The sequence below is a fragment of the Heptranchias perlo genome, chromosome 2 (genome assembly GCF_035084215.1).
Source record: "Heptranchias perlo isolate sHepPer1 chromosome 2, sHepPer1.hap1, whole genome shotgun sequence".
Classification (NCBI taxonomy): domain Eukaryota; kingdom Metazoa; phylum Chordata; class Chondrichthyes; order Hexanchiformes; family Hexanchidae; genus Heptranchias; species Heptranchias perlo.
In genome coordinates, this window is record NC_090326.1 from 47,377,423 (window position 1) to 47,392,285 (window position 14,863).

At 39.7% G+C, this 14,863-nt stretch overlaps 1 protein-coding gene across 1 annotated transcript in view; it reads right to left on the minus strand.

The window, feature by feature from the left end:
* The window catches only part of nek11 (NIMA-related kinase 11), a 385,456-nt gene that overhangs the window by 210,136 nt on the left and 160,457 nt on the right, over window positions 1-14,863 (minus strand). Inside the window, exons 3-5 of the mRNA XM_067997717.1 lie at window positions 7,263-7,381; window positions 5,969-6,033; window positions 1,631-1,757 (exon numbers count right to left, since the gene is read on the minus strand). Of these exons, the coding sequence (XP_067853818.1) occupies window positions 1,631-1,757; window positions 5,969-6,033; window positions 7,263-7,381 (311 nt within the window). The remainder of the gene's footprint in view (window positions 1-1,630; window positions 1,758-5,968; window positions 6,034-7,262; window positions 7,382-14,863) is intronic.

The window sequence follows — 14,863 nt, forward strand, 5'->3', positions numbered from 1 at the left end:
AGTGGCAGGTTGAGTGAGGCTGACCATGAAAGAGATGCATGAGAGGGTGAGTATGAGATAGAGCCATGAGATTGTATGAGGATTGGGTTGAGTGGTAGTGGCGGGATGAGTACTGGCGAGGTGAGTAAGTGCAGGTAAGATGAGGATGAGGTTTGAGTGGATGTGAGGGGTGATGTGACAGAGTAGTGTTGGCAGTGCAGAAGGAGATGTGGGGTGGGGGCGCTGATGTGGCAGACAGAGTGTAGGGGAATGAGTAAGTGTACTCACTTTGGCTGACCTACTTAGATCATTGCAGCGCCTCCTGCACTGTATGCAGGTGTGCGATATGTTGGTGGTGCAGGTGACCTCCTCTGCCACCTCGAGCCAGGCCTTCTTGGTGGCAGAGGCAGGCTACTTCCTCCCGCCCGCCGGGGGGGAAGATCTCTGTCCTCCCCCTCCTCCTCACCCCATCCAATGATACCTGGAGTGAGGCATCATTAAACCTGGGAGCAGCCTTCCGCCTGGGCTGCTCCATGCTGTAATTTTTTCTATTTCTTGCAGCATCTGTCAGTGGAGGACTGCCCCTTTAAATAGAGCTCCTCCAACTGACAGACCTTACTGCGCAGTCCGCCCGCCGCACAGATCAGCAGTGGGGAACCCGGAAGACCAGGTAAGTGGATCCAATCAGGCTGCGATCGCGCGCGGGGCAGACTGATTTCACCGGGCGCGTAACCCACGCGCCCAATCGCCCCCCACCCCCGCCGCGAACCCGTCGCCCTCCTAATATCGAGCCCAATAATTCATTCAACCCTATTTGTTTTTCATCATATAACATCCACAGGAAAGCATTTTTCAAAGTTTGAACATTGAAAATTAAAGCAACAAGCTATGAAGTATTTGAGTCAGCTCCTGTATAATAAATGAACGAAGCTGGCCTTTATTAATTATCAGGCACAAATCACCGACTGCTGAGCATACTCGGCATTCATTTATTTATTACTATTTTGTTGCATGCTTGTGATTATTAAAAAGATAGTGTAGCTTCAAAATGGGGCAGCACAACAATGCTGCACTATGGAGTCAATGGACACAGGTTCACTCCTACAATTCATAAAATGGTAAATTATTGATCTCTGCCAAGATGCCTGGAAGATGTGCCAAACAGAAATGATCCACTTGCTCTGAGAGAGGGAGGAACAACCAGAGAATGAGCAGATCTACGATGCTCTCCCCTTAATCTCCTGGCACCCAATCACAAACTGTAATTAGTTGAATGGGAGTGGGTGGCCCTCCTGTACACTGAGCTCTGCTCACCAGTGTCCAAATGGCCACTAGGTTTTGGTGTTAACAAAAAGCCAACAAAAAATCAAATGATGTGTGTTACAGAGCCTAAAAAAGCATTCCTTTAAGAAAAAGTCTTATTGTGTACATTAAGCCCCTTCTCAGTCCTGAGAGTTGAGTCCCTGTAAACAAGGATTTGTCTGTGAACAGGTTAACAAAAGAAATGACTCTTTCACAGACAGTTAATCTTAGTGAAATAATCAGCTAAATGAAAGAAGATCAAAAAGAGATGCAGACATGATTTTGTCATATGCTGCCTGCCTGCCTGCCTCGAGAAAAATTCATCAGAACATACTAACCACCCACTCACCATATGTCAGACTTGGAATCATAACCCTGGTGATTCAGTACTTCTGGACTCATATAATAAGGGGTCCCAGTAAAAGTTGTTGCCAGGTCACACGAACCCATCAGAAGACGAGAAACTCCAAAGTCTCCTTTTTTAAAGAGAAAAGAAAAAAATGCGTTATTTGTTTGAGAAAGCTAAATCTGAGTTATAAATATATGGCCGAATTTTAACTTTGCTATAATTTAAAGAAAACACACAAGTTGCAACATCCATTTCCTGGTCTTTTTACAGGCCTTTCAGCTAGTCAGTGCTTTGCCAAGTTCATGCACTAGACCGCCAACACCTATGCTAATTAGATGGAGCTAGGGCTTCAAAATTCAGATTTGAGCAGACCTCCACTAACATCTAGAATACAGTGTGCCCAATTATTTTACTATCTAGCTCGAATCGTACAGGACAATGGTAAAACTAATAAGATATCTAACAGCAAACAATCACAAAGATATGTACAGATGATGCAGGTTATTCGGCTATCTAGATCATCTACCTTAGAAACCCATCGTCCCCCACATTTGCAGCTAGCTACCTCTTGAATGACTCCAGAGATTTTGCTGAGGCAAAATCATGTAAACAATTAATACTTAATGGATATGTATTTAACATCGGTCCTATGCTAGAACATAAAGATATTGTACGGTTTGGATTATTTGCTTCCCTGAGAGAAGCAAATAACTACAGATAAAACTATCAAGAAGAGATAACTCAAATATCCCTGAAAACCCCCCAAGAAAGATATTAGTAGAGCAAAAATCCCAGGACTTGAGTCAAACACGGTTATCTAACATATTCAACTCTGACCTGTTGAATTCAACAGACAGCACCAAACTGATCTGACTGCCATTATTTTTTATTTCATAATATCTATAATCACGCTTACTTGCTGTAACATTTTTCTTGTTACAATTTGTTGATTGGCTCAAATTAAAACAGAACTGAAGAGATATGGAGTGTACGAATCAAAACCAAGTATAGTGCCTAGAAAACTGCCAGAGAAGCTACCATGGATTTTTAAAAACAACCAATCCTGAATGACCAGTCAGGAGAACCCATCATAAGAAAAAAGGTAAATCAACAAATCATTCAAAATGCTTTTGGAAAAAATTGTCCACCAATTTCTAATATCCAAAGTAAGATTTTAGATCCTCTGAAGTGTCTTTTGCGACTTTTAAAACTTTCATTAAGATGCTTACTTGAAGGCCTCAGCCTCTCCCAAAAGCCTAGGCGTGGACTAGATAATTTTCCCTAGAGAACATACCTGAGAGGGTTGATGAGGGTATTGCAGTTGATGTTGTGTATATGGACTTTCAAAAGGCATTTAATAAAGTACCACATATGGACTTGTTAGCAAAATGAAACCCCATGGGATTAAAGAGACAGTGGCCGCATGGATACAAAATTGGCTAGGGGACAGAAAGCAGAGAGTAGTGGTGAGCGGTTGTTTTTCAGGCTGGAGAGAGGTATAGAGTGTTGTTGCCCAAGGGTCGGTATTAGGACCACTGCTCTTTTTGATATATATTAATGACTTGGACTTGGGTACAGAGGGTATAATTTCAAAGTTTGCAGATGACACGAAATTCAGAAATGTAGTAAACAATGTGGAGGATAGTAACAGATGTCAGGAGGACACAGACTGATGAAATGGGCAGACACAGGGCAGATTAAATTTAACGCAGAGAAGTGTGAAGTGATGCATTTTAGTAGGAAGAATGAGGTGAGGCAATATAAACTAAATGGTACAATTTTAAAGGGGGCCCAGGAATAGAGAGACCTGGGGATGCACATACACAAATCGTTGAAGGTGGCAGGTCAAGTTGAGAAGGCTGTTAAAAAGCATATGGGATCCTGGGCTTTATTAATAGAGGCATAGAGTACAAAAGCAAGGAAGTTATACTAAACCTTTATAGAATATTGGTTAGGCCTCAGTGTTCAATTCCACTTTAGGAAGGATGTCAAGGCCTTAGAGAGGGTGCAGGGGAGATTTACTAGAATGGTACCAGGTGTAAGAAAAGCACTATACAAGCATTCTATATTATTATAAACCTAAGCTACATTATTATAAACCTTATGTTAAAGTAAAATACATGTCATTTAGCTGTGAACAAAAGGCTTGTTGTCTTTATCAAAATAAGCATTTTACGACCTTGTGAAAGAGCAGGCCTCTGTGGCTGATGGTACCATTTTAATGGCCTGGTCTGTGGAGCAATGCTCAAAGGAGTTATTAGAAGGTTTATTATGCTTGGTGTAGAGATAGTGGCTGTGGGAATCAGAAAGGAGTGTTGGTTTGTCAAATGTTGGGAGGTAGGGAGTAGGGTCTGATAGACGTCCCCCCCCAACCTTTCCAGACAGAGAGGATGATTGACAGGAAGCTCATACAGACAGAGCTTATTGTGTTTAAAACATATAAGTGAGGTGCTTTTCGGTAACTAACCAGAATGTTCGCGGGGAAAGGCTGGACTGCCCATTAAAATCAGGCCTTCGGTGGTGCACTCTGGGGTCTGCGGTTATGTGAACAATAAATCAGGTTGTATCAATCTAACCAGCATACTTGATTGTACTCTTGTATTTTAAACATCTTTGTTACTTGTTATAACTACTTAATAAAGCTATTATACTTTGGAACCAACAGCCTTGCGGCCTTTATCAAGGACAATAACAGTTTAAGTAAAAGGCGTATTGATATATTATTTTTACTTACACCAGGGATGAGGGATCTCAGTTACGTGGGGAGACTGGAGAAGCTGGGACTGTTCTCCTTAGAACAGAGAAGGTTAAGGGGAGATTTGATAGAGATGTTCAAAATCATGAACGATTTTGATAGAGTAAATAAGGAGAAACTGTTTCCAGTGGTAGAAGAGTCGGTAACCAGAGGACACAGACTTAAGGTGATCGGCAAAAGAGCCAGAGGCGACATGAGGAAACATTTTTTTACGCAGCAAGTTGCAATGATCTGGAATGCACTGCCTGAAAGGGTGATGGAAGCAGATTCAGTAGATTTCAAAAGGGAATTGAATAAATAATTGAAGAGAAAAAAATTACAGGGCTATGGGGAAAGAGCAGGGGAATGGGACTAATTGAATAGCTCTTTCAAAGAGCCGGCACAGGCACAATGGGCCGAATGACCTCCTCCTGTGCTGTACTTACTATGATGCTATGAACTCTGTTAGCTAACGGCTGATCTAACAGTCTAACCATGTACAGTGTGCGCAGCTCCCAGGATTTGTGAGTAGCATTTAGTTAGTTCAAGTGCTAGAACTTTTCTCTTCAGCATCCAGCATGATCTGTTTCCAAAATAATTAAAAAGCCAGATCATTGTAAAAGCTCTATTCAAAAAAAACTGCGTGGCTGTGTGCAAGAGAGAGACTTAAAATATGACAGATTGGACTGATTATACACCTTTTGCAGCTTTTGTTTGTTTTAAATTATGAACAATCTGTTATTTTTCTCAGTGGAAAAATCATTTTGCCTCTTTGTCCTTAAGAGAAATCTTGTTAGAAAAAATTAGGATATTGTTCTTCAGTGTGATATTAAATTTATCACATAACAGTGTGACCTGAAATACTTTCCTTGCTCCAACTACTGCAGAGAAAGTGAAGCTCTGTACATTTCTACATGCACATATGCACAGGGCTCCACTCACTGGCGTCCAAATACCAGTTATATTTTAATGTTACTGAAAAGCCAATAGGAAAACAAAATTAATATAACATGACTGATTCATTTATTTCAAGATTACTGTGAAGTAAAAAATGCTCTTTGGTTGTGTGCATTTCTCTTATTCCATTTTATATTGTTGTTATAAATTAACCTTTTTTGTTGCTGATGTTCTTTCAAAGAAAAGATTTTAATATTTTGAAAATTGGATTAACTGGTCAGATAGAAGTTATGTGGAATGTACCTTATGCTTATTCACATAAGTAGTAAAAGTTAGCAATGCGTACACATGTAATATAGAGGAGTTGCATGTACATAGTTAGTATGTGTTTCACTGCCAATTCCTGTACACGCAATGTACGTGAATGATAAAAGTATATGCCTGCCACAAACAGCTGGCGGCTAAAAGTAGGACAGCGACGAAGGAAGTAGAATTCGAGAGTAGGAACATTCTTCGACAAAAAATGAGCTAGTCCTCATTTGGCTTGCATATCAGATAAATACATTAGCTATACAAATACAATGCATCTCATGTACAAAATAGCACATGTGCCACAGTTACCTCTTATGGGCAGCACAATCAGTAAAGCAAAGTCAAGGAAAGAGGTAGATGAATTCGGTACAAGGACATTTTCTGGCAATTCTTACCTATTTTTACAATATTATTTTTTAAGAAGATGTTGTTGCTTTTTAGATCTCTGTGAAGTATTCTTCTGTAAAAGGTTAAAAAAAATCAGTCAGTTGCATCACAGGCTTACAGAAAAAATAGGCAGTTTCCTGCAGTTAAAAAGAAAAAAATCTGTTCAAATAATAAAATAACTATAGATAGACGCTTTCACTCAAGCTTCTGGCAAAATCATTTGAAGATTATAACAATGACTGCATAAGCTGTAATGAACAAATGCTTATTTTTCCCAATTAAACTTCATCTGCTTGTTTGAAACAGCAGTCTCCAAGCTCTCCTGTAGATGTGATAGGATAATTGCCTAAATCAGAGCCAAATTCAGCTGTCATTGCTAAGAGCTTTCTTTAACAAGAGGAAAGACATTTTGACAGCACCAAAAAAAATTCTCATCGCCAATCTCTGCCCACGCTACAAAATGTGCGGTGGCTGCATCCATTCCTTCATTGTTCTGGCAGCATGATTCTCAGGAGCACTAAGAACACGTGAGATAAAAGTTTTTTAAAAAACCTATAATGTTTTCTTGTATTTTTTTCTGTTGGAGAAACATTGTGACACAATGACACAAATTACACCAAAATGCAGCATTGCAAAGAAAATGTGCAGTCATTCTCCCTTTCTAGATTCATTAAAGGTAGAAAATAAAGGAAAAAAGAAAAAACTTAACTGTTCAACCTAACAGAAGAATTCTTCCTTTTTCTATTACTTTCCTTTACCTAATTGAACCAATGAATACATGGAAGAAAAAACATACTACTGCACAAGTATGAATGACAACTCATGTAATTCTTTGACACCATTATACTAGCTGACGACACGTGTGTCTGAGATTGCTCTTAGCTAGTTTAGTGACGCGTTAACCTGTTTAAAATAAATAGGCTAATGCTTCTGCTAAAATAGTGGAGAGAGAAATTTCAAACAAATGGCTCATCTTTCATGTGCTAGGAATCCACAGCGTAATTTCAGGGTCTTGGACTTTATCTGTAAATGAGGTAAACATAACAAAAATAATCATAAAATGATTTAGACAGATTCAACCAGTGATAGAATGCGTATTATAGACATGATTCTGAAGCTCTCATATTAACAGTCAACGAGTCCTTTTAATTCTGTGTGCATGGCTATGAAGTTTACTTTGTGACATTCCATTAACACCGCCACTAAAAATAGCACAAAATGTAAATTTATTACTTATGGTAACATCACATTGCATTAATGGCTGCAAAATTGCTTCAGAGGAAAAATAGATAGAAATTGTACCTCTCATGCATATACTGGGCTCCCAGCAGTAACTGTATAAACCACTCGACGATCTGACTTTCAGGGAATGTCCTACCAGCTCCTTTATACTCCTCAACTTTACACTGCAGATCTCTACCCTGAAAATATTTTTAAAAAAAGAAACAGAACCACAAATTCAGCTTTCTCACTGAGAAAATACATCTGTTGTGCTTATGAAATGGATGATTCTACAATACTTAATAGATGATCAAATGAGGGTAAACTTTAGTCATAATAGGTAAAGGTGGCCTTTCATTGCTATTTTAATATCTCGAGTAAATTTAATTTTTAACTTATAAATGGACTTGTGTCTTTAAATGCATAACCATTTGTTTACATAAATCATTAGAGATATAATTTTTCCATAGTGAATTTTTGAGAAAACTATGGATTAATTATAACAAAAACATTTTTTTAAAAATCATAATAAAAATCATGAGCAAACATGTTTTGTAGTAATCAAAGGGCCCTTATTTTACAACATTTTTATACTCAGATGTTTGTGTAGTGGGGGTCCCCTTAGTGCCTAACTCAGTTTGCAGTAGATTGCTGTTTGTGCTTGTGTTTTGCAGACCTTGCAATGGGTCTTTGTGTTGCAAGTCCAGGGCCTGGTGGAAAGAGATGAATGAAGACACTGCTGTGTACTGGGACAGAGGGGGCCTCCTGTGGCAGAGTGCAGTCCATTGGGGAGGACAGGGATGCTGGCATCTCCATGCTCAGCAACCCTATCTGAGCTCTTAAGAGTTGCTCTGACCAAATTCTTTAGTTGGAACCCAATGTGAGGGAGGAACAAGGGATGCTATTGGAAATTGGAGTTGCATATCAACCATTTGTTCTCCTGAAGAGAGAACTTGTTTAATTGATTAATTGCCTGCAAGAACATTGTGGTGGCCCTTCTTCCTCTACTTCTCCCTCGCCTTCCCCCACCTGTTCCTCATCAGGTGAAGAGTCTTCTTGCCCATCTGCCTTCTGAGCTGCAATCCTCTCTGGATAGCAAAATTGTGCAGGAAGCAGGAGGCCACAACTATGCGAGAGACCCTCTCTGGAACATGTTGCAGGGAGGCCGCAGGCCTGTCTTTGTATCTGAGCCTTTAGTTTAGGAGCTCGATAGTGAGCTTGATGATCCTCCTTGTGGTGCCATGGATCTTGTTCTACCTGATCTGTTCAGGTGTGGTGGGATTGCTAAGGCGTGTCAAGAGCATGGGAGAAGCCCTGGACCCCAAACATTCCTGGCTGGTTGTAAAACTGGCGGGATATTTGACTGCCGCAAGATAAATGCATCATGACAGCTACCTGGGAACTGGGAACAGACTTGCACGATCCATTTGTTGTGATCACATACAAGCTGCACATTAATAGAGTGGTTAACAAAACCTTCTGGCTGATCTTGAGGTGCCCTGATGGCAACATGAGTGAAGTCAATAGCACCGTGCACTCGGGAGACGCCAACCATTACCACGAACCCCAAGATTCTCTCATTTTGACTGTTGTTATCAATGGGAAATGATATATCCTGGTTCACCCTGGCAAATAGTGGATTGGTCACCTTCTTAATGCACTTGTAGACCACCAACTGCGAGATGCATAAGATGTCCCCAGTAGTATCCTGGAATGATCCTGAGTCGAAGAAGTTCAGGGTGATGGTTACCTTTACAGCCACTGGCAATAGCATGGCCCCAACACAGCAGGCAGCAGATCTTCTTGAGGAAGTTTGCAAACAACCTGCTGCAATAGACACAGCCTCCTCAGGCACTGGTTCTCAAATGTATCTAGAAAGGGCACCCTTGGCCTATAGACCCTATTGCATGAGTAAGACCATCTGTGAGCAGACCGCCTCAGAGGCCCACCTGCAGATCTTCCTACTCTTGCTCCTCTTCCTCCTCCTCCATCCAATACAATGCAATACAAGAGCACCACCCATTATAAGCTGTCACTGCTTAGTGAGGGTGAGTAAGCCTGAGGAAGTATCATAAATAAGCAATATTGAACGTGCTAAATCACTTTGACTCCAACAAGCTCATTCGCACACAGACGCCAATGATCTGAGTGCCTGGAGCTCATGACCTCTTCAAATCCTACAGCTTGCTGCCTCTGATACCAATCCCATTGGGTTTTATCCACAGTGTTAAAATGCCGCCAAGCGCAAAATGGGTGGCAATGGGTGGTAAGTACATCTGTGTGATTTTTTGAGCTCCTCACATTTGAAGGGGCTAATTTTAACGTTGGACGATAGTGTAAAATGGGCAATATTGAATTAAAAGAAGGAAAGTACTTGCATTTATATAGCGCCTTTCACGACCTTAGGACACCCCAAAGCACTTTACAGCCAATGAAGTACTTTTGAAGTGCAGTCACTGTTGCAATGTGAGTAAATTAATGAAGTCAATGGAAGGTAAAATCAGGTACCCATTTTACACTATCGCCCAAAGTTAAAATGAATCCCTTGATGTTTGAGGTGAGGATGCAAGGGTGAAAGAGAGACATTTATAAAGCAGGTAAACAAAGGGGCTGCATAGAAAACTACAAGTTGAGTTATGCCTTCATTATCCAATTATGTATTTGGTTGACCAGATGTTTATATTGTCTGCCTAATGTGGTTCTAAACCATCATAAAGGAACCTGCCTCTAATTAATGCACAAATACTTTAATAGTGAGAGCCAATAATGATAAAATGTATGGACTGTTTTGATGACTGAAAGCAATGTTCCAGGCAGCCTAAAGTAATATGCAAAATGGATTATGTTGCATATGTTCTTACCAAATTTCTAAAAGATTTTCATAAAGTATCAGATACAACTTACACCCACCACAGTACAAGCTAGACATGGAAGTAAAGCAAACAGCTAAATGTAGCAGATGGATTCACAGTTAAAATGGAAATTTCACAACTCAACCCAACATTGATATTTCTTGTTAAGTTGCTAGAAGATGTCAATTTGAATCATGGACTTATAGAGTTTCAGTGCTTTTATGTCTTCTGCAATGAGCATCTAGAATCATCCACCTCCATTAGTTCCTCTTCAAGAAATCATCTACCACACTGAAAAGCGTGATTGGCGGGTGGAAAGAGGTGAAGAGGGAATCTCTAGGCAATTCAAAAACACTGAAGAGGAGAACAAAGTGCAGAGTCGTGCTGAATTGATTTCCGAAAAGAGGCAATTCAAGCTTAATGTAGATTTACAAGATAGCAATCAAGAGGTTTCATACATATGCTCTCATGCACTCATTGCACGTTAAGAGGACTTTGGTATAATCAATTAATGTGTTCAATGAACATTTGATCAAATACATACAGAATCATTATCAAGGCATGGTGGGAAGGAGAAAAGAGGTAGGTGAGGTAAACATTAAATGATTATGGTGCTTGCTGGGACCCCTTCTTTGATGGGGACTGGGGCTGGTGAATTGAAACAGCAAAACTGAATGGATCAAATTGAGAGACTGTCTGAGGAAAAGTAATGGCTGTGCGATGCAAGATGAGTAAAATTGGGCTTGGTTATTCTGCAGACCTGCACCCAAAGACTTGGAGTAGTCAAGCTGGATTTGATCTATCCATTTTGGGTGATGTTTGGCTTCTATTTTGATCAGACTTATGGTTGGTGAAACAAGCAGTAAATGATCACGTTTTGACAGGACAGAATACCACAAAACATAGGGCAACTGCAACCTTACTAACGGTTGGAAAGCTTGCTGCACTGATTGTGTCTAGCCCAGCATACAGTCTAATCCTGGACACAAAACTGCACTAATAAAGGGATAATGTGGTGATGGTTCTTTAAGTTTTTGTTTCAGCCTACTGTGGTTTGCCTGCAGTCTGTTTAGCAGGACATTTGTGGTTAACTACAATGGCAGTTCTTTGTGACCTTCTCATTTTATGACATGGCACTAACAGCTTTTGTTTCAGACTCTTACCTGGCAAGCCTACCAATGTGGGGGAAGGTGAGTGGGTTAGAGTTGCTTTAGGATGTATATGAATTGCTGCATATAGTCTGTCAGGTATCCTAATGATTTGTTTTGGGCCAGCACTATATTTTCTCTACTGAATGACTGCTGCAACTGTCAAGAGACACAATTTAGAGTATTATTTCCACTGTTTATTCCATCCAGTTTGCTTTGGAAGCTACTTATCTTGTGATGTGAAGGCTTGCCGTTTTCTCTTGGTCATGTGCTCTATTGCACCAATTGCAAATAACAATGCCCTATCAAGCTCGTTTGTTATTCACTTGTGCCTTACTTGTGTTAGCAAACAACAACCAAACAACAGACCAATTGGCTTCAGTCACCAATATGAATGGTTTCATTTTCAAAATGCCAATCTTGAAAACCCCCACTTTTTTTCTGGGTTTCAAAAATTGGAGGAACCAAACAAATTTTCAGATTTCACATTCCCACCATAATGAAAACTGATGGCACCAAAAGCAAAGTCAGTGGAATGGACAAAAAACATGGCAACCACCAGAATTCCTGATCCTCTCTACATCAAAAATGCAACATTTTCTTCCTGGCGATTATGGCAGAGGAGCCTCCTCCATGAATATACCATTATGGAATAAAAGCAGTATTTTTATAAGGATTTTTATTCTCTTCTTCATGTCTGCCTAACACCTCTGCAGGATTTGTTTGGTGCAGTACTTTATCTTACAATGATTCTTGTACCAAAAGACTAGTACGATTCTGGTGGTTTGGCAATGGGGTAACATCATATCCAAACACATCAAGCCGCCAATACCCAATAATCAAACCACTTAAGTCCATTTGTAGTCTTGAGTCCGAGCCCTCCACCTGGTAAACTTGTGGCAGTAAATAGATTTAACATGTGTGTTTTCTAAGCGTCACACAGGCTGCCATTTTGGTTTCCTGAGCACAGGTTAGAATATGCATGCTGTGTCATTCATCATGTAAATGCCAATGCATGCACAGTGACAGTCCAAGTTTCGGAGAAAACAAGAATTTCCGCCATGTGCAGCCAGGGTAACCAGCCACCACAAGGAAAATGGCATTAATAAATGTTTCACATTTGCACTGGTCAGGTACGTACAAGGACAACATACTTTTTGAGGGGAGATGGGATATAAGCTTCACCCCTACTTCAGAACTAGTTAGACCCACAACTTTTCATTCTAATCTTGAACATTTTGGCATGCTGTCTGTCACTGTCTTGGACATCTCCAGAGCCTTTGACATAGTCACACATTTCACTCACCAAATTGCTCTATCTGTGCCATGTTTGATGGCTCGTCCTGTGACTCTTTATCCATTAACTTAGGTTCTCTTTAGCCTATGTGTCAGCTCCCACTTTGTTCTTTCTTTCTTTCTTTCTAATGAACTCTTCAATCATCATCCAACCCTATCCACTCTTTTGCTGATGATTCCACATTACAGTTCACTTGACTTCACTACTCACAACCTCTAGTGCTGTCAACCTCCATTGCTCTTGTAGTACATCTTGATCTCCTTCCATGGAGCAATGAAAATTTCTTTTTTGATTCCTTGTAGATGCAGTTTCTTCATGGATCATCTTGCAAATATAAAACTCTTAGTCTTACTTTACTTAATATTTTTGACCTCCTTATCTCCCTGGCCTCAGTTGAAATTACTACATCTCCTTTCTTGCTAAAGTTATTTTGAAGAAGCTCAGTTTGCTCTTTTGTGCCAAACACTATTTCCCCATTCAACAATTCTTGACTTTCTATTTTGTTGAAGTGCATCCAAGACAGGAAACTACTCTCACATTTTGGGAGGTTCTTCCAGCATTATTCATACTCTGGGTAGATAGAAGAAAAAACTCAGATAGATGATCACTTTCTCTCACATCTAACTCACCTTCTCACAGCCTTTCATGCCTTTCTCTATTTTATTAATACCACTATGGTCAATGCTTCACTAAGCTTTCTTCTCTCATTTCTTCAAAGCTCCAAATATACAATTCTACATGTTCCTCCTTCCCTATAGTTGTGTTGAAATCAAAACTCATCACATGATGTCCTACTTTAACTCACTCTTTCTAGGAGCTCAAAACTCTGCAATTATTTCCAGACCTCACTCACTTTATTCTTCATAAAATCCAGGGTTTTAAGTGTGGCATTATCTAATCACTACTTTTTGATTTACCTTGTCTTCTGTTTAACTCTTTTCAGAATTTGTGGCACTCTATATTATGGGCCTTGGCCTTTCACCTCTCAATTAAAGAACAATTTTTGACGATCTTGGCTACACAACTTAAGTTTGGAAATAACACTTACAGGTAATCTTAGCTGGATAACATTTGTTTTAAAACAAACTGAATTATACAACTTTGAGCTTTTAGATGGAGCTTTAATCTATTTAAATGCAACACTGCAGAACAAGTTTAAATGGATAATATCACAAGTTCAGTTGATATACAGATTAAACACAAGCTTTGATGCGCCCATCAAATTATGCTTGTGTACACCTTGCAAAAAGGCTGGGTGTGTGGCTTATTACAAATCTTCAAGCTACGTCTCTCACTTGAGTTGAATTAGGTGCTCATTTTAATAAACTATTTAAGTAAATATTGTACTTTTATTTTGGTTGTGTAGAATATATTTAAAATTACAGTCACTTGAGACCCTGTGCATTGAATGTTGTACTTTTGCCTTGCTGTGTACTTTGCCAGAAAGGGGTATCCTAGTAAAATGGCCTGAAAATTTGACTTGAATAAAAATTATTTTCTTGGTCTTAAATCACTTGTGCATCTATACTTAACCTAACACAGGCAGATAATTCTGGATCTGTTTGGTGTTGTGGAAAAGTGGTTGGAGGAGCAGGAATCCAACCTTTAAGCTTCTCAATCTTAGGATGTGACATCCAGCCCACTGCAAATCAGCAACGACTGCTTCCAGTAATGCCAATTACTGATTGCTCAGTTTTGGTATTTACATTGCTTAGCATGGTTGCTCAATACTGCCCCACTTTTTGTCCAATCAGAAAAACTGTAAGTGGTCTTGTGGCAATGTTGGCATCTTTTCCCTCCAAACCTGTGGTAAGGTCCTCCTGGGAAAATGTCATTCTTCTAAGGGAATCAAGGGATTTGGGAAAGGGCGGAAAAGTGGAGTTCAGGTAGACGTTGAGCCAAGATCTTATTGAATGACAAAGCAAATTCGAGGGGCCTTAAGGCCTACTCCTGCTCCTATTTCTTATGTTCTTATATTCCCATCTGCAATTAGTGGTACGTGGAATCTATAATGCGAAAATTTCCCATCTTTTGCCCCCAAAGTAGAGTAGTTAAATTTTATTTAGCCCTAATTAGTTATTTCATATTTGTGTATTTATAAAATAATTTGTCTACCCATGCTGTTTGAAACACACTCACTGGAGCACCTGGCCTTGTTCTATTTACAGACTCATTAACAGCTCCATATGCTTCACTGTTATCTTTTAAAGCAGCTCCATGGGAATGGAGAGGAACTAAGCTAAAAACAAAAAATCCGAGTTCAAGTCACAAATGTGCCTGAAGCGGTAGGAATCCTAGGCGAATATAACATAATCATACCTTTCATCATTACAGCCACAACTACAAATAAAGCGAAGTGTTTTAATTTGTAAATGTTTATGATGC